This window comes from Copidosoma floridanum, unplaced genomic scaffold, assembly GCF_036245765.1.
Source record: "Copidosoma floridanum isolate Cflo_tuat_1 unplaced genomic scaffold, Cflo_Japanese_pri ptg000019l, whole genome shotgun sequence".
Taxonomy (NCBI): domain Eukaryota; kingdom Metazoa; phylum Arthropoda; class Insecta; order Hymenoptera; family Encyrtidae; genus Copidosoma; species Copidosoma floridanum.
The window spans coordinates 1,248,878-1,268,399 of NW_028321896.1; the positions used below are offsets into that span (position 1 = coordinate 1,248,878).

General features: G+C 44.4%; 1 protein-coding gene across 1 annotated transcript in view; it reads right to left on the bottom strand.

Annotated features, from left to right (window-relative positions):
* The window catches only part of LOC106636959 (uncharacterized), a 243,682-nt gene that overhangs the window by 19,502 nt on the left and 204,658 nt on the right, over positions 1-19,522 (bottom strand). Inside the window, exons 4-5 of the mRNA XM_014349523.3 lie at positions 4,947-5,117; positions 1,978-2,163 (exon numbers count right to left, since the gene is read on the bottom strand). Coding sequence (XP_014205009.2) covers positions 1,978-2,163; positions 4,947-5,117 — 357 coding nt within the window. The remainder of the gene's footprint in view (positions 1-1,977; positions 2,164-4,946; positions 5,118-19,522) is intronic.

Genomic DNA, 19,522 nt, shown 5'->3' on the forward strand with positions numbered 1-19,522 from the left:
CTTTCGATCCTTACGATTGTTCCCCTCCTCCTCCTCCTCTTCGCTTTTCTTATTACGACTCTCGAACCCACCGCGGCGATAGTGCCAAAACTCTACCCTACGTAGATACATGTATACGCGGCGATTTGACCTTCCGGCACTGGAAAAAAAAAATAGGGGAACAATCCGGAGCGTGCCTTTCTCCGTCCCTCGTCGTCGCGCTAATCGCACCGGAGTCTCGCTACGATAAAAAATATATATTTTCTGCCTCCACCTTTTCGTTTTTCCGCACGTACGCATTTTTCTCTCGTACCGAGAATTCGATCCTTATTATTTTCGTCGATTTCTTTTTTTAAATTCATTATTATTATTATTTTTTTTTTGTCTATATCCGTGCAAATCCCGACCCATAGCACGACTACATGCTCGCTCTCTTCCGCATACAGAGGAACGTGTTCCGTTAAGAGAAAAACGCTTTTTTTTATCTTGCCCTTACCAATACGTATTTATTTATCTAACATAGTTACATGGAATCGTTATTTAATCGTACATGTATATGTGTATATTATGTATACCATTGTCCCGAGGAAAAAAAAAGGGAAGAGAAAAACGATTTTCTCATTGCGACGTTGCGTCCCACTCGGCCTGTATATCCAAACAAACGCCACTTCTTTTACCGCACTTCTCTCTCGTAACTAAAAATCTATCGAAAAGTGTCTACGTCATTCCTAATATTAAACCTATACGTGCGATCGACGTTTCGCGTTGCACTTTTATATGGCCACGTCCGTCCCGAAACAGCGCGCGTCTGACCAAATCTCGACTTGTACTACTTGTCATCCGATTACACGAATGGCTCACACGATACACGATCGTTGTTTCGAGTTTCTCTGTCGGCACGCGCATTAAATTTTCAAGATAAATCACCCGCACGACGACGCCGGAGAAAAAAAAACCAACGACCTTCGTTCCGCGCACTTTAATTCGGTCGCGCTCGTTAGCGAAGTAACATCTGTCCACCCCCGCGTCCTCGCGGCTTGCGTCCTCGACGCGGCGAAATTCGCTCGGGACGCCTCGTTAACGCTGAGCACAACGAGCTCTCACCCAAAAGTCGCGATTCGATAAATCATCCTGCGAAGTTTGCCGAAAAAAACAATGTGGAAAAAGACAAAAAACGAGGTTTACGCCCTTTAGTTTTCGTTTCATTGTTCGCTTCACGCTCTTATTGTCATGACTTTTGGTGTTTGTCGGAACGGCGTGACGCGACACACGCGGTGCCGAAACGCAATAAGGAAGCAAGCAATCAAATTGTGAACACAGGGCCTTTCGCGACGCCAGCGGGTAAGAAAATAAGACGAAGAGCGGGAGAGAGCCACCGCCGAGCGATCACAACGCACTGGGAAAGGGGACTCGAGGGTATTGGGAGTAATCACCATCTCGGGGCTGCGCTTAGTGAGTCGGCTACGTGCGTACGTAAATGGGAATGTAGGGCCCCTCGTAGTAAGTATGCACGTAGACGAGGTTGTGTAGGTTGTTGTGGAGCGTGCCCGGATGGTGGGGCGGACTGTGGAGCTGGGGAGCGCAGGACGAGCTCGCATGCAACTGCAATTGGTGATGGTGGGAGTGCGAGTGCGGATGGGAGTGGGGGTGGGGGTGGTGGTGCGGTGGAGTGGGGGCCTGCTGCGGCGGTGGCTGCGGAGGGGCCTGAGGCGCAACGACGCTCGCGACGCTCGTGGTGGTGGGCGAGGGCGACTGGTTGTGGCTATGGCACTGGGACTGCATCGTGGATACGGGCGAGACGCGCGCCTGGGGGGGCCCGACCGGCTGCGGGGGACCCCCTGCGTTGCCGTTGGCTGCCGCGGCTTGGGCGGCTGCGGCTGCGGCTGCCGCGGCGGCTGCTGCTGCTGCGGCAGCCTGATAGACGGCCTGGGGCGGGGGCGGGGCGGGGGGCCCAGCCCGTGCCGCCACCTGGCGCATGTAGTTCGCTGGTAGACATACCTCGAGCCGATCCGTGCGTTGCATCTTCTGGGGCATCGCCACTGTCTGGGGTACCACGCCGAGGGGACTGCCGACGCCCGTCGGGTCCGCTGGGCCCATGATGGCTGGCATGATGGGACTGGGAGCGAAGTAGGGACTGTACGTGTTGCCGACCTGCGGCATGCCGGTCAGGTAGGGGTTTGTTGCCTGGAACAGAGAAAAAGAGAGACCAGAGGGTTGAGGGAACCAGGGAGAAGAGGGAAAGTGGGATCAAAACCCAGTTGTTAATTTGAGTTGTCACTGTGCTTTTGGTGGCCCAGTTTTTCATGGGTTTTCTTATTTCATATATTTTATTGCTTCTCCCCATTCATTTGAAATTTCTAGACTTATCATTTATAACTTATCATTAATAATAATACGAGGCCTTTGTTGGATTTGGGATAGACGTATGATTCTTACATTGCGAACAATGGCTAATTGGGAGATCAACAATCGAGTTGAGTAATTGCAAACGAATGAGTGAGGATTCGCGTGATAGTCGAGTTGAAGCGTTATTTGCTTTTGTCTTGAATAATGCGACCCGTCAGCAACAGAGTAAACATGCGCTCGTCAATCCCAAGTAATGCTAAGAACAAACATCGTGTATATCTCTCCATACCGGGATAACAAGAAGATGGTCAATCAAAAAACGGAAAAAAAACCAGAAATTATTTACCTCAGCGAAAGAACACCGTTAATCACGATCCCTTGTTTTTTGTTCTTATTTATACCGATTTTTCTGCCAACATTTCAAAAGGAGTTCCAAATGTGCATTTTTTTTTACATTCCGCGATAACTAATCATCGAGCAAAGCTAGTTCATTCCAAGCGTAACTGCGCGAGTATTAAGTACGATAGCGATAATATCGGAAAATAATTTTAGAAAATAGAAACGCCCAGCTAGATTAAAACGCTGCTTCGTACTCGAGTTGATGAGTCGTACGCAGACAAAAAATGAAAAATCCGTGTTGTACAAGAGTCGATGGGGAGTCACAAAATCGCGAAAAAACAAGTGATTGGCAACTTTTCGTTTTTACTTTAAAATTCAGGGTGCAAGGGAAGCTTATACTATACCAGTGGCGCTTTTGTGTATGCCACTTTTATACAAAATGTAGGCATACAATTATTGCATGTATAAAAAAAAAAAAAAAACATATAAAAAAAAAACAGACAAACATCACAATCATGCAGTGTAAAAAAATACAATTAATTAGCCTCGATACTTAAGCTTCCTATGCCATTCAAATTTTTACGAGTCACAAGCTTCCACTGAATTAATGACTAACTACAAGAAACCGTTTGAACACAAAAAGTTGTAGATAACGATTATTCAAGAAAAACAATGATATAATCACAAATCCTTGCGTTCAAATGCAGCTGGAAGTAAAATATGTATACTATACAAAGTAATACTAGAAGAAACCAAAAAATATTGAAATAAAAAAAAATATACTTAAATAAAAAATAAAATCAGTGTAGGCCAAACCAAAACCAGGAAATTACCATAAGAGCGTGGGTAGCGAGCAGTTGCTGCTGGATTTGCTGTTGAAGGTGCTGGTGTGACGGCGCAGGAGGTTGGGACTCCTGTGTGTGTGTTTTATATCCGCCAAGAATCAGACGGGTAATTGGAGATAGAGAGAACACACACCAACAATCAACCACAACCACGAACGAGCGCACCACAGCGGCAAACATGAGGGAACAGACAGGCAGTCATACACGTGTGTTTTATATATATTACGTGGCTCTCGATTGTCGATTGACGAGCAAAAAAAATAAAATAAATATATAAGTAAATGTGAAAAAAATAACAAAATAGTTAAACTAAAATCGATTTTTTAAGCAAGCCGATTTTGGTGCAGGCTTGGTTTTATTTAGCGTATAGCCAATAGTCCTTCGAGCTTGCAAGCTCGGCATATTTTTATTACGTTAAAAAAAATTTTGACTGTTTTTTCTTTCTTCTGAATTTAATGTTTAACTCTCTTAATTAGCAATCGTAAAAGTTTACTACTTGTAACGAAGAACTTTTTTTTCAAAACAGTAGGTACTACAAGCTTTGATTTCTACATTTTCGTGACAACTGGTATTTATAGGACCCTTGACTATTTGATTGACATTTCAAGTGTACTTCTTTTATAATTTTGCCGCGTAATTATGTCCAAGTGAGTTTCAACCATATTTTAAATAAAAAATAGCAAAATAAATGGTTACGCGGACTTGAGAATCCAAAACCTGAAGATCCGTGTAAGTATGTGATAAAATACAAGTTTAATAGGTTTGCAATTTGATAAGCAGAAGGCTTGAATAAGTAGAATGACACTGAGAAATATCATGCAATTACGATAATGTATTTACGTTTTTGAATGCATTTCTTTGGCACAACGAAATCAGTTCTACAAAATACTATTTATATTTGTAGGGCACGAAAAAATTTTAACTAAAAATTTTCAATAAATCCAAATCCAATCAAATAAGAAATGTGGAGATACATTCAAAACGAAACAAAAACACTTTCGTTGCGCCAAAAACTATATAAGCTATAAAAAAATTACTGCATCACTACAACTCATGACCGAGGTGAGCGTAAAAAAGAAAAAAAACTAATTTGAAAAAAAATTACACAGAAATACTTATCAAAAATACCAAAATTAAAAAATATAATCCAAATATGAAGTAAATGGAGAAACTGTATTAGTTCGAGCGACAGTGAGACAAAAAGGAGGGTGACTAAAAGTAAATATTAACAAACAGAAGGCGATTTATGCACGCGTGTGAAATACAGTAAATAAATAAATAAAAAAATGGCCGTGTGTTAGCAGCTCACGGGCGAGGCGTGTGAAATCGAAATTAAAAGCAGAGCATCGATTTGTATGGATTGCCCGAAAATCGGAAAACGAGTACTTTATTGCCATAATATAATTGTTACTATTAAAAACAGACGAGTTTACGTACCACCGTAGGCACCTGACCAGGTACTAAAGGCTGGCCAGGACTAAGACCCATCTGCTGCATGAGGGCGTTCTTGAGCGCCAGATGATTGCGACCGTTTATCAGCAGCTGGTCCTTCAGGTGCTGTGGCGGGTGGAAGTACTTGCATGGCGGCTTCTCCCGGTTACACCGACCCTGCGAACAAGAGATAGCGACAAACGGCTGGATTATACTCTCTTTCTCACTCTGTATGGCTCTAATTCTAGCTCTGGCAGAGACTCTCTGGTAGGAAGGGGATTTGCCTCGCCAGAGATTGCGTGCACAGAAGCGGTCAACGAGCCATTTCACTGATTTCTATTTTAGGGGGTATTATACAAGTTGTACACCGTGTTTATTATTAAATTTAATGCTTCATTCATCAATTAGATGGTACATACAAATTTTCTGGTAAAGTAAATTGAACTATAATTTTAGAACAAATTCCTACACTTGCTCATGGGCGTGATTCAATAACAAGTAGTAAAGTCAACGTATGGTCAGCCGAGCGTTATTTAGCTAAATTAAATTAAAAAATTAGTATTGCATTCGATGTTATATCACAGCATTTCGTGCCAACTGTTTGAAGTATACAAAAATTTTAGGAGGCATCATACACGTCGAATTTATTATCAAATTTAATATTTGATACATCAATGGTATAATACATAAAATTTTGTTGGTAAATTTAATTGATCTATAATTTCGGAACAAATCACTACACCCGCTCGTAAAACTAATTCGCAAATTAGTAGTTAAGTCAACGTATGATCAGGCAAGCGTTCATTTGCCATTAAAGGAATTCTTTTAAAATAAAGTCTATAAAAATTAACATAACGTTTTCTATTATGTCAAAGAATTTTATACTAACTATTCAAAGTATGTGAAACTCGAGGAACAGCCGTGCGTATGTTCCATATCACATTACGCAACAATACGTTACACATAGTATACAGTTACAAAATATGATCCGAGACAGATATGACACGTTTAGTGTTACAAATATACTGTACACTCAACAGTCGTTTCAGAATTAAGAGTAAGGACACAAAGATACATAGCTCACACAAAATGGGTCAGAAAACTATAGCACTGACTGTTTTAAGGGATATTATTTTACACATTGTGTTTGCTGCCAAGTGTCATATTTAATTTATCAGCCAGGTAAATAATAAAGTTTTTATGGTGAGTTAAATTTTACTTCAATTTTATAATAATTAATACATTAGCTCGTGGGCGTAATTCGAAAACAAATAGTAAAGTCAGCGTATGGTCAGACGATTATTTGTTTGGAATACCTGGAAAATTTTTCAGTCGTATTCAATATAAATTAAAAATACGTTTACTGTTATATCAAAGTATTTTGTGCTAACAATTTAAGGTATACAAACCTCGAGAAACACTCATGCATATGTGTCCGATCGATCCTATTATGCAACATTTCTCTAGGTATACACTGTATATAGTTTCAAAATACAATTCAAGACATATAAAGTAACTTAAGTGTGTACTCAGTAGTCATCTTGGAGCCAAGAGTAAGGATAAGAGGATGTAGTTGCACGCACAGAAGCGGTTAGCAAAGAAACTGCACTGACTATGTATACATACACTGTTGTAGAGAACATAATACATAGTGTATCATGCTTGTAGTTGAACTGCATATAAAATTTATCATTTATTCAGTTGATTGGTGAATAAATTCGTCAAGTGATACTAAGTTTTTTTTTTTTTTTTTTTTTTTCAATCCAACGTGAAAGTAAGTAGAAAAGTCAATGTATTGTCAGACGAACTGATTTTTTATTACTACTCGAATTTTTTATCAAAATTCAATTCAATCAAAATATTTAAATTGCATGTGCTGTGACGTTATGTTATTTCATAGTAACTATTGAAATTATAAAAACTCGAGAAACTCTTCTCTGCAATTTACACACACGCTAAACATTTCAGAGCCAAAGAGAAAGGAAACAAGGACATGGTAGAGCCCACAGAATCATTCAACAAGTAATTACTGTTTCAGGATATATTTTTGTAGTTTGATTGGCGAGTAAGCAAACAAATACTTTATTTTGTAAAAACAAGTGGAAAAATCACCGTGTGGTCAGACGAATGTAATTCAATAAATATATTGAGACTGTTTTTTCTGTATATCACGGGTAACGTATTATTTCACCACTTTGTATTACCAATTTAAAAATCAACAAACTCGGGAAACATTCACTCAGCAGTCATCTCAGAGCCAAAACGAATAAGACGGCGAAGACATCAAAGCTGCCGAGTCCCGTCCGCGAAACGTTTCCCATTTCCATTCCATCGCTACCACTACACTCGCTCCACTGTGTATGGGCTCGTTCTCCCGTGCAGTTTGCGAACTACATCCACGAACGTGACTCACTCTAACGGTCCCGTCGATCTCGCAATGTAATTTCGAGAGTTCGAAAGACGTCGAGGGAACTACGCTCGCGCGAGGGGCTAATAGCGCGCCAATTCAAATCAAATCAGCCGCTCACTCAGCCAAGCCGGTGAAATTAGCCTCGTTATTGCAGGCTCGGCTCTCCCTTTCGCGCGACGTTAATCTTGACTTGCTCGAGTGCTCTCTATTTGTCAGAATGTCGAGGAGTTTGTTTTTCTCCCGCCTCTAACGCTGGAGAAAATTTTCCCGAAAAGTTGCTCGGCTGTTTATTCGCGCGTTCCGGTGCTTTACTCTATTTCCTGGTCAAACAGAGAGCCGCGCATCGCGTTTGCTGAAACTTGGAAATTGAATCACCCGAAGAGTTTGCTGGATACGCGTGTTGCAGCATAATTTTTTACGTTTTCAACGGTGAAAACCTAAGTTTATTCTAGTGCATTTCAAAGAGCGTCGAGTCAGAGGAAACGAGGACACTAAAATGAAAAAACTCTCTCGCAAAAAAGATATTTCATTGTTTTGAACGAGCACTTTGAGATGAAAAATTGAGAGAAAAAAATAAGATAAATCAGGAGCGAATGAGTACAACGGATAGAACGAAAAACTATAATCGACTTCAAGACTCGTATTTCCGGAGTATCTAGGTGCAAAAAATGAGCTGCACCAAAATAAAAGGCAACAGCAGGGGAGGAAGGCTGCTTTACTTTTCCAGTCAACTAATTAGGTCCTGCAGCTGCAGTGAAAGTCGAGATTATCGCTTAATTAGACGCATCTCTCGAGTAATACGATTGCTGCGTTGAGAGACCGAGTACAAGCCTCTTTCCTACCAGTTTGCCTCTCGAGGAACACACACACACTTCGCGTTTCACTCCAAACCAGCTGTAACAACTTTTCTGCAACTCATCTCGAACCTTACTGCACGAGCGTGATGTTCTTGCGAATTTCCACCCCCACAACTTTACCCTGGATACCGAAGGGATTTCCAAAACCAAAGCAGCACCGTGCAAGGGTGAGAAAAACCCCGAATACCAAGCGGGTAACTACCTACAGAGCGAACGATATCACCCTGGAGCCAGCCAACCGCTCGTGAAGACAAACACGGTCGCGGAAATTTCCATCCTCGGACAACGCATTACACACAGATGATGAACTTCCCTACGCTACCCCCGTCGGAAACTCAAACAAAAAAACCCTTCGCCCTCGTCCCTGCCCGTACAATCACTGAAGCTACTCGGCAATTGGCGTGTACCCACACGCGGACGAGCACTGCGAAGCGCACTCGAAAATCACAAGCGGTGCCGTAGATGCGTATGCGGGCGTACACGTCAATTATACCTCGGTATTATTTATTGCACCCTCGCTGCAGCCCAATGAGGGGGGCGTCCGGTCCGAATAGATGTTTATGGAGCAGCGTCCCTATGCGTAATGTCCGGCGTGTCTGCCTCGAGTGCGCGTGGGTTGCGTCCAACAACATCAACGACTACGAAACGTTTTAACCCAATTTTGGAGCCTGGGGCGACTGTATAATCATAAACGGGCGTGTTTGCGCGCGTCGTTTATTCGTGCGCATCAACTGCCCGCGTCGGTGATAATAAATCAGCAATAAACGCCGCAGCCTCCAGCTCTCTTTTGGCGCGGGATTAGCGGGCCCTATCTCTCGATTCCTTCCGCTGGACGCGCTTGGGTATCTGGATGGTTTTCGACCGATGCTGGGGGGTACTTGTCAGACGTGTAGAGAGAGGGAGAGCGAAATTTTCACGAGATTTATCGCTCCGAGTGCGACCGGCACAGTTTTAGGGGAGATCGGGAAGCTTGATTATTGGGGAGTGATTTGTCAGTCTTTAGTTTTGTTTTCCGGCAAGTGTGGGTACGCTGGTCACGGAGCGAAAAATTTATGGATTGTAGTACCGATTGGTCATTGGGATCCTGGAGTTTGGTGGGTTTTTGGAAATAATTTACTCGATTGATTATGGTTTTGTCGGTAAAACTATTCGGATCAATTTATTTCCGTCACACAATAGCTACGGAGTTGTACAGGGGCGATGAAATCAAGTCCCATCCCCGGTAACAAATCTTAAAAGAATACTACGAAGTGAATCAAGATACTGCCTTGCTCGGAGCTCATCACGACAGCCTGTGTGTACAGGTGTGAGAAGGAGAGGAGGGCTCGCTTGATAAATTATCAATCTCCCACGCCGAAAAGAAGGGCGCAAGCGTGTGTGTACGGGGAGGCTTTAAAAGCTTTTCACACTCTCAGCTATTTTTTTTTTTTTCATCAGAACCTCACCCTCGTGTGCATGCTCGCTTGGGTAAGGAGCGTTTCTCGCGAGGAGGTATTGTTTCCCTCTCCTCTCAGTGGGTAGTTTGCTCTTCCCCGTAGAAGTTTAAGCGGGGGTTGGGGAGCGATGCTTAATTATCGCAGCTAAACGACGCGATAATTGGGATCAAGATTAATCGTCCTTCCTCTTGAAGCGGCTTTCACGCCACGGAGGCCGAATTGACTCGCTCGCTATGGGTATATGGGCCAGGCTGGCGTATAAGCGAGTCTTGAGTAATGAACTGCGAGGAGATAAAACGATTCTGTATACGCTGGATGAAGGAGTGCTGATAAACATGAATGGCACAGGTATTTTTGAAATACTTGCATTTGGAGGGGATTGTGATCTTATGTAGGTTTAATAGATGAATCAGATGGGATGTCTTTCGAGTTTCGTTTAGTTATTTTCATAATTGGTTGTCTTTTTCTCCATCACTGGCCAATTGATATAAAACAAAAATAATCATCAAATAAAGGCACATCTTAGCTATCGTAAGAGAACAAAGTTTAAACTATAAAAATAGACGATTTTTTACTAGTGATGACAAAAAATATGGGAAACATCTAAGCTAAATTTTAAATTAAACATACATCAAAAGTAACATGGATTTATTGATGAAAAAAATAGAAATTTTAGGAAAGTAGATCATCCATCAATTGCAATGTTATTGTGAAAAGTTTTAGAAGGTATTTTCGAGAGTCTCGAAACCAGTACCAAACCACCACCCATCGACTATTGAAACTCATACCTTAGCGACTAATCTATGACAGCCGTCAACGTCTTATATTTTTTCACTACTTATATGTAACACAAAATCTAACACAAAACTTATGCACTCATTTATCATTGAAGGCTCTTGTTGAAAAGAAACCATTTTGTACAAAAACTTTTACTTGCGATGACTTTGACTAACTTTGTATGAAAAAAGCCTATTTTTAACGACTACAATGTATAATGAAAAAAAGTATTGCTAAATAAAAGTGAGACATTCAGTACAATACCTTTAAAAAAAAGATCTTGTCACTTTATGTCTGACCATACGCTGAGCTAATCTACTTACAAAAGTTTCAAACGTAAATCCTTTCGGAATGAACGGTCGAAAATTCCTTTTCCACGATGATAACATACAAAATACCAAAAGCACACTGAGAAAACAATGTAACCCAAGCCATTAAAGGAAAATTTTTAATAATAAAAGACCACGTGTTCGAAATTTGAAAGTCTCCTTGTGCAAAAATCCCCGGGAAACTCGACGCGAGCCCGACTGTCCACATAAATTTCAAAATGAATCCCTTCGGTAAATCGCGTCGCCAGCTCGAGCATGAAGGAAAAAATGTAAGCATAAATAAGCTCTCAGCGGGGGAAAGCTCCTCGGGTCTACCGTGGCAGTCGAGCGTGTGCTTTCGCTTTTTCGAGACACCGGGGAGAAAGGGAAAGTCGGAAACGCGATCCTTTGCTGTAAGCCCACTTTATAACCTTCCTGCAGCGTTTCCTCCTCGAAGCGTATCAAGCCTTTTTCGTTCTCGTATACTTATTCGGTGACACGGCCTGTCAGGACCTTAATCCTTTCGAGCTGCGCGTCTCGTTGTCCCCTTTGTACTCTCATTTTCTTCCTCCACTCCGAATCAGTGGATGAAACAGAGAACGATGCAGTGAGTTAAAATAGAAGAGCCTAGGAGGTGAGATTACTAGGATTCGCTCGTGGATTTTCATATCGATTTTACGGAAGGCGAACGCGCGCTTCAGTGTATAGGTACTGGGTGCACAGGTGTCTCGTTCGCGGACCGGAACGATGCACAGTTTCCCTTAATTTCGGCCCGCTAACTCTTTCTTTCCCCGTATTTTCATCCTCGTTTTTTTTTTCACTTCCACTTCGTTTTTCCCCGTTTACTGCATGCTGTCTTTTCTTGTTTTTCGCCAATTTAACAGGAACTCCTGTGAATCATTTTCATAAAAGTGATTGTCTTCGATATGATCCAGTTGATACGAAACGTATATTAAGCAAACAATTTAATAAAAAAACCTTAACATCATCGACCGAAGAAAAAAAATGAAAACAAGGAGAAAGGAATAAAAACAACACGTCACTACTTCGCCAGCATCAGCCGACGGATTCACCGACGTCAGCCAAAAAAAAAAGCAAGCCTGAGTAAAAGATCGAGCGGCAGCCCTGCACATATTACCCGTCGAGAGAACAAGAGGAGCGAAGAATTCCGGAAAAGCGCTCGTCTTCCCCCTCAGTTTGCGCGCAGCACAGCAGAATCTCCCGTAGTTGAACGCCAAGTGTAAATGGGTATTGGCAGTGAGAAACGGGGCAAGGGGGGCAGCAGAAAAGGGGAATCGAACTTCCTCCCCGATCGCCCAGGAGAATACGGAGTGGGAGGAAAAATAAAAATAAAGCCGTCGGGGAATGCGCTGGCCGCCGAAACACGCGGATCTCGATAAGACGCGCACGATACCCAAGATTGCGAGAGTCACGGGAAGGAGAGAATGGCTCGCCTTTTCGCTCCGAATCGACTGTTTGCGGGCTATTTCCCTCGCGGTCGCGCGAGCCCTCGAGGAATTTTTCCAGGACGGGGCGCCGACGCAGGTAGAAGGAACCAAGCCGCATAATCCAAGGGATCGAAGGTACACAGGGAATTTGGAAGGAGCAGCTGTTGTATGGACGTGCGGGAATGATAGATTCCCGCGAGAAATTTCGAGCACGCGCTTCTGTAAGATGGGGGGAGGGGGTGGGCCGCTTAGTATTCCGCGCACGCGATTTCATCTCTCGCGGTGCCCGCCTAAGTGGTAACGGGAATTTTCAATATATTATGATGCATTGCGCGCGGCTCGTGTTCCTTTGGCTGATGGCCGGGCGATGGATAGCGTCATTGAATTAGACCCGAGCGATCGATAACCAGAGGAGCGCCGTGGGTGAATAAATCATCGCCTTGGCACGGGTCGTCGTGGTTCCTTCACTATTCGTATACGTGAGTTTTTGGAAGCGTAAATCACGAGTCGTTGGACTTTTCGATGCCACGAGTGAACGGGTACAAAGGAAAATTAAGAGGAACGTTGGTGGAGTGACAGTAACCCAACACACCCGTCGTTTTTGGTATATCATTGTATTAAAAAAAAACGACAAAGCACCTGGGAAGTGAGTACAAAAAAAAACCTCTCGTACACCCGTCGACTGCGGAATCAGGCGCTCAATTTAAGTTGAGCGCGCACGGCAAAGTTCCCGAGACGCGCGAAAAGTAATTGCCGCCGCAAACACCTCGGAAGGGTTGTCGGGTAACAATGTTTCGATTACCGTTAGAGGGTGCAGGCGGGGAGCCCATCGCGCCCCTCCTCGGGTGTTTATGCATTCCAGTCACGAGAAATTGAGAGCGGAAGGCGATTTGACATGCAGCGCGAGTACTCGTCGACGCAACGGATGTTGACGAAACGACGAAAAGCGTCGAAGCGAACCGCGAGAGGGTAAAAGAGACGAGCTCGCACGGACCGGTGTAAAGTACCTCGACAACTTTCTTCCACCTCCTCCCTCTCTCGACTGTGTGCAATACATGTACACCGGTGGAAACTCTGTCTCCCGCTCCACGGGCGTCTCCGGGCTCATTTTTATACTCTACGTTTCCACCCTTTCCACTGCAAACCCGAGCTCTTTCGGAAAACGCTCCGCGTTACACGTTTTGTTTCTCTCGGAAAGTACAAACATCATGTCCTATCCAATCTCGCGGAGTTCGATTATTAGGGCAGACTCCTTCCCGCGGAGACTCTTCGTCCTGTGTCCTTGGACAGCTAGCACACGTGCGTGACAGCTATATATCTTTCAGCCGCACTCGCTGCTCTCGAGAAGCAGAGCGAGTGTGGAGGATGAAAAAGAAAGAGAAGCCAAGAGGAGGGGGGAGGGCTAATTCGACTGCTGGAAACTGCGGGTAAGAGCACTCGCGGCAGTTGCGCCACTTTGCTCGGGTCGGCGAAAAACTTCCGCGAACCATTTCCGGGAGGATTGCAGCGGCGATACGTCTCTCTTTTTGCTCGCTTGTCGGGCTGGGATCGTTGAAGGTAAAAAACCAAGGCGATTCTTCGTTTTTGCCACGGAAAATCCCTCCGGCTAGCCGGACGATCGCGCGTTTAATAAAATTCCCCGATAAACACCGCTCGCAAGCCCCGAGAGTGGTATAGAGTGGGCCGTGTGCGTGGGTGCGTGCGCGAGGTTCGGTAAGCCGCTTGGAGCAGATTATGGATATATGCAAGCGGTGTATTATGCACCATAAAATCAGGGAACCAAAAGGTCGGTCTCCGTCTGACGTCAACGCGGGTTTTCCTCGAGCCAACTCGTTTTATTGAGCAGCTCACTTGTTGGTCCGTGTATTTTCCCTGAAAGTGCTCGTTTCGCGATTAATTTTCCTCTTTATATTGTTACGAGGGACTTTGAAAGTCCAACAGTGACGCTCCATTGATCCCTGCAGCTGCTCTGCTCCGTATTCGTGGGTGTACGGCTAATCTGACGGGGTGGCGTCATTTTTCATTAGCTCGAAGCTCGTGGCACAGACGTCATCAATAGCGGTTAGCAGTGCCTGCACGGATATATACTCCCGATGGATAAACGATAAATGGAGAACCTATTGGCCGGAAACTAAGCTCGACGGCGTAGACCGATGGGTGTAATAACGCCGGGAATTGGCTTTTGCAGTGTGGATCTACACAGTCATTTACCCACACACACACACACACGTGCTGTTATTTAACCAAGCCTTTTTTTTGCTCTGCACACCTTCGTGAGAAAGACAATAAGGGAACGCAAGCGTCAAGAGAACATGGTAGGTGGGTGGAGGGGTAGGGGGATGAATTATTTCGCGAAAAGTGAGTTATCTCTTAATGAACTGCTCGCGAGCGCGAGGGACACGGAGAGCCTGGAGTACCCTAGAGTCTCTAGTGGTAGTAGTGCCGCGTGGACTTTGCGCGCCAGGGCTCTCGAGGATAAGGGCTGCTTCCTCTTACCTCTTTTTCTCCTCCTCTATTTCTCTTTTTTCTCCTCCACGCAGGTCTAAGAATCCAGTGATAATTTACGCAGGGAAAGCCATACGACGGAGGGGATGATTCGTCAGCGCAATTAAACGAATTAATGGGCCTCTCTGGTGGCGCCTGCTGTTGCACGACGAGAGTCGGTACGGGCGTCTTCGAGAGAGGGACATCGGAATTAAAGTGCGCTTAAGGAAAATCATTTTAACGTTAATGAGCTTTTATTTCGATGGTTTGTTTGATTCGCTTGGCATTTGTATTGGTTTACAATACAATTTCTCCCAAGTATTGCGAATCAGGATTATTTTTAAAAGCTGCCCTACTAATGGTCATTGGGAAGGACGAAGGAAAAACACAGTTAAAGCTCGTAAAAGTGAACAAGTACTATCTTTCAACAAGCAGCGAAGTCCGAGTGAGAACCTCCCGCGGGAGGTAGTAAAAATATGTCCCGACGACGACGTAATCGTAAAATCCACCTCGGCGCCAGCCTCTCATCTTTTTTTTCGTAAAAACTCGGGTAATCGCAAAAAGGGGATGTATATATTGTATACGCGAGTAGACCCAAGAAAAGCGAGGGCACGTCGCCTAATTAGATCTGCATCCGGGCTAAGCGCGAAGAACCTAATGGGCCCGTCTTTCTTTACCAAGGGCGCTAGCTCTAATTACGGGATCTCAAGCAACCCCTGTGTATGTGAGTATATATTCAATTACACTTTTCCTTTTCACGTTTTCCGAAAGAAGGACCCTTGCACTCCTCGGGATGCCTCTCCACGTACTTTTGCCCCATCCTCAAAGAATAACAATTTAGCGAATTAAGCTGCATCAAAGAGAGTAGTTCTACGGAGGGTACGTGTGTGTGTGTGTGTGTGTATACGTGGGTACACTGGAGAGCCGATTTCGCACGAGTGCAGGGGGCGCAAGGAAAAGGAACTAGACGACCAAAAAGCTCCTCGCCTCGAAAGCGATGGGCAGAGAATAGTGGATGGCGTCTCAAAGGAAAAAGGGGATTCTCCCGAGGTCCTAAGTGACAGGAGAAAAAACGAAGGATGGCGAGTGTGTATAGGTACGCCAAGGGACGCCTACTCGTTGGTGCAGCCTTGGCGAGCTTTATCGTTCCGCGCGTCGATCTTGGGCTTAAAAGTCACGCCCGACATCAAAGGCTCGAATTGGCCTCCTCGGAAGCTCACTCTGGAGGCGTACGTACACGTATACAATACACGCGCGAGTGAAGGATCGATCGGCTCCCAACACTTTTTCAGTCCTGATTCGGTGTATCTACTTATAAATTTGGTCGCCGGATTATGCATGCGGTTTCGCGTATCTCCCTGACGGCGGGTTTCTTTGCCATACAACCCCTCGATATTGAATCCAAATGTGTGCTTTGCAGCACTACCGTCCGAGCACGCGTGTTATTCCCCCCCCCCCCTACCCCGAAACTCGGAAATTTCGCACTGATTCGCGCGTGTTTGCGCATACGGTTTTGCCTTCTTTTTAGAACCCACATACACACCATGGCTACGCTAATATAATACTCCGAGAGTGGAGAGAAGCGCAAAATTTCAATATTATGCTTTCGGTGGTCATTGCGGGCTCCAAGTTGTTTTTTTCCCCCCCGTCTTTCTTCTCGTTCGCGAGGGGCTTTGGAATGGAGATTTCAGGGGAAACGGTAGACTCGATAGAGCCGGGAAGGAAAATGAAATTCTCTGCTCAAACAAATACAGCCGCGTCTGTGCATACATATATACGCGGATAAGCGAGCAAAAAGTGTAACACAATGCGATCAGCTCGGTGGTGCTGTCGATATTTTTGGAACGAGTTCTAAAGAAATATCGGGCAAGTGGAGCAGTCGTTCACTCGATCGAGCTGCATCGTAATTTTCTCGGGAGCATCTCTGTCGGATGATGAGGAAGGAAAGGGGGTACGATTTATCATGTACTTTTATACAGCTTCGAACATTGCGATATTGGAGAGGAAAAAGAGATTTCACTTTGAATACTCCGAAGAGATGGGTATTTTTTATACGAAGCTAGAAGTGCAGTGAGAGTCGAGAAATTGCATACTTTTCATGGGAAATAGTTGACAAATTCTACTGTAAATTGTCTTTCCTACCGGATTACCTACATCACCCGCCTCCCTATACACTTGCACGCGCAATAACTTTGAAATAGTGCTTTTTTACTTTGGGGGGTATGGTTAAAAGAATCATAACGCAACAGAACTATCACTTCCTCGCACCCTATACCAGTGCACCTTTAACAACCCCCCTACTCGGCCCCACCCACGTAACGTTGGTCTTCACCCCCTGTACACAACTTCGTGGAAATAATTCGACCCTTCGTCCCTGCCCCCGAAAAATCGATGATAATCATCCGTTGTCTTACACCCACCCTCCCCACCTCCTCCTAGCAATAGCAGTGTTGTTACTCCACCTGCAAGCAACCAACGAGTCAGCTGCCACGCTGTTCTTGGAAGCGAATTGCGAATTCCCCCCTCTTCCTCCTGTTTTTATTCTTTCAACGGGGGTCGGTTTTATTTCATTTTCTTTTTTTTTTTTTTTTTTTTTTTTTTTCGTCTCCCCAGGTGTGCGTGATCACCTGCTGTTCCCTCTCTCGTTGCCGTGTGTATACCGAGAAATCCGCAGCGGAAGTCGTCGGCTTAGACCTCCGACGCTGTTGCCATCACGGGGGAGTAGGGAAACCAGTATAAGACTGCGCTTCCGTCCTCGCTTTGGCTGACAAGCTTCTTGTACAGGACACGCCGTAGCGATAAATCCCGCGTGTGTATATGTATACACCCGTCAACGCGTTGTGGTACGCGCGTGTTGGATGGCTGATGTCACACTGTTGGGAGGACGAAATTGTCACCGAGTACAATGAAATCGTTTGGTGCAGTTGTTTCTCTCTCTCTCTCTCTCTTCCCGATATACCAGAGTGATTTAGAGCTTCCTCTACTCCAAGGCACTGGTTGCTCGGTGGTACAATATGATTTTCCGCTCTATACGTGCATGGGTTGGCATCTGCATTCGGAGGAATGCTAATGAGGCTCGAGGCTGTACCGAGACTTCGTGCAAGTTAATTCTTTTTGTTTAGTTTTTTTTTTAATCCGTGAGTCTGCGGGTGTTATAAGGTTCTAGGGGTGCATGTAAAACCGAGCGGACTTTTTTTAGGGGTGGAAAGAAAATGGGGGGAGAGAATCGCAGTAGAAAATATACAATTTACTTTACCAGATAGTGCGGCTTATCGTTACCAAGGCTACGTTATTATCGATCGTTGCGGTGTTGTTACCTGAAACAGAGAGAAAATGGTTCGTGTTTAGTTTGATTACCGCGTTTTGGGGTATCATGCGATTTTAATGTTATATGAACACACCATTGTAATGTATAATGTACCTAGTCTATGTCAAAAAATCTTTGGAGTATAAAACATCCAATCACTTATACATAATTGTTAATGTAAAAGGAAAAGGATGCGAGTCTCAGTGGTCTCGGTATATTTAAAATAAGAGCACCGTCCAACAGGCAGATAATGAGTTTGAAATATCACACAAAAGCCGCTCCTGCTTTCACCCTCTCGTCTCATCTCCCTTCGTCGCCACGTGTATGGGTACACATAACGCGTACTCGTTTACCCGGCTCTTGGTTCCTCGCGAGTCGAGCGCTTCGTTAAGCCCGGCCCGTCAGACACGGAAGGACGAAAATGAAAAAGGAGAGTCGAAATGTCAAGGGTGAGCTCCCCCCCCCCTAACTTGCTCTTTCGACCCTACACGCACTCGATCGCACTCTGCGCGTGTGCAACCCCACGAGTGTCGGTTCTCCCTATGTTTTTTTTTTTTTTTTTTTTTTTTTTTTTACTACAGATGACTAAGACTAAGAGGACCCCCTCGGTGAAATGCACTCCCTTTTGTTTTCTCGGCGATTCTCTGGCAGCCTATGCTCGCTCGCTATGCCCCGTCTCTCGTGTGTACATGCGGCAAAACGCAAGCATTTACGAATTAAAATGCACTTGGCTACGTGCCTGTTCACTCGTGCGCTTTTTTCGCGCTCAAGATGCACCCGAGCTCCCCTCCCCTAATCCCTTTGTTTTTCTCTTTCACTGTCTTATTTTCTTTCTGGTATACTCAAATGCCGGGCTTTCTTTTTTACTTTGACTGGATGTAGATACTTGTATCCACTTTACAACTTTTTTTTTCTCTCTCAACGGAACCAATTACCGCAGGGTTGTATAATACTCGTATTATTTTATCAATAAGGTTTTTTTTCGTGGACAGTACTAGAAAAAAAAAAAAAAAAAAAAAAAGTTGGGCAAGTTAATAACTGTAAATCATCTTATTCATCTTCGGTAGTGCCTCTCTTTATTATCGCCAGTGTATATACTTGCGAACTGTGTTTCTCCTTCGCGTGTAACGCGAAGATACTCTTAGCGAGTCATAAGCGACGCGACGTTGATTGAGCGAGATTTTACGATCGGATTACCCACTGCACGGGTAAGGAAAGGATGGAAAGATGAACAAGAGACGCAGGTGGTGTGGCTAGGAACAACAGGTGTACGGCAAGGGAGACACGAGCGATGACGAGAGACGAAAATACCCCCCGAGCGCTTGGCTCTATATCCTTTTTATGTTTTTTTTTCGTCAAGTGTTTGTCTGATTTAACGAGATGCGCCTACTCAAGGAGGATTCTATGCTCCCATCGATGGAAATTGCGTTAGCACACGAGTACTTTAGCACAGAGATTGTGCTGGTAAAATACAGTTGGAGTTTACGTTGCACAGGAAATTTTATGTTTGTGAGATTCGCGAAGGCACGATTTAAGAGTTGAAACAAGATTATTT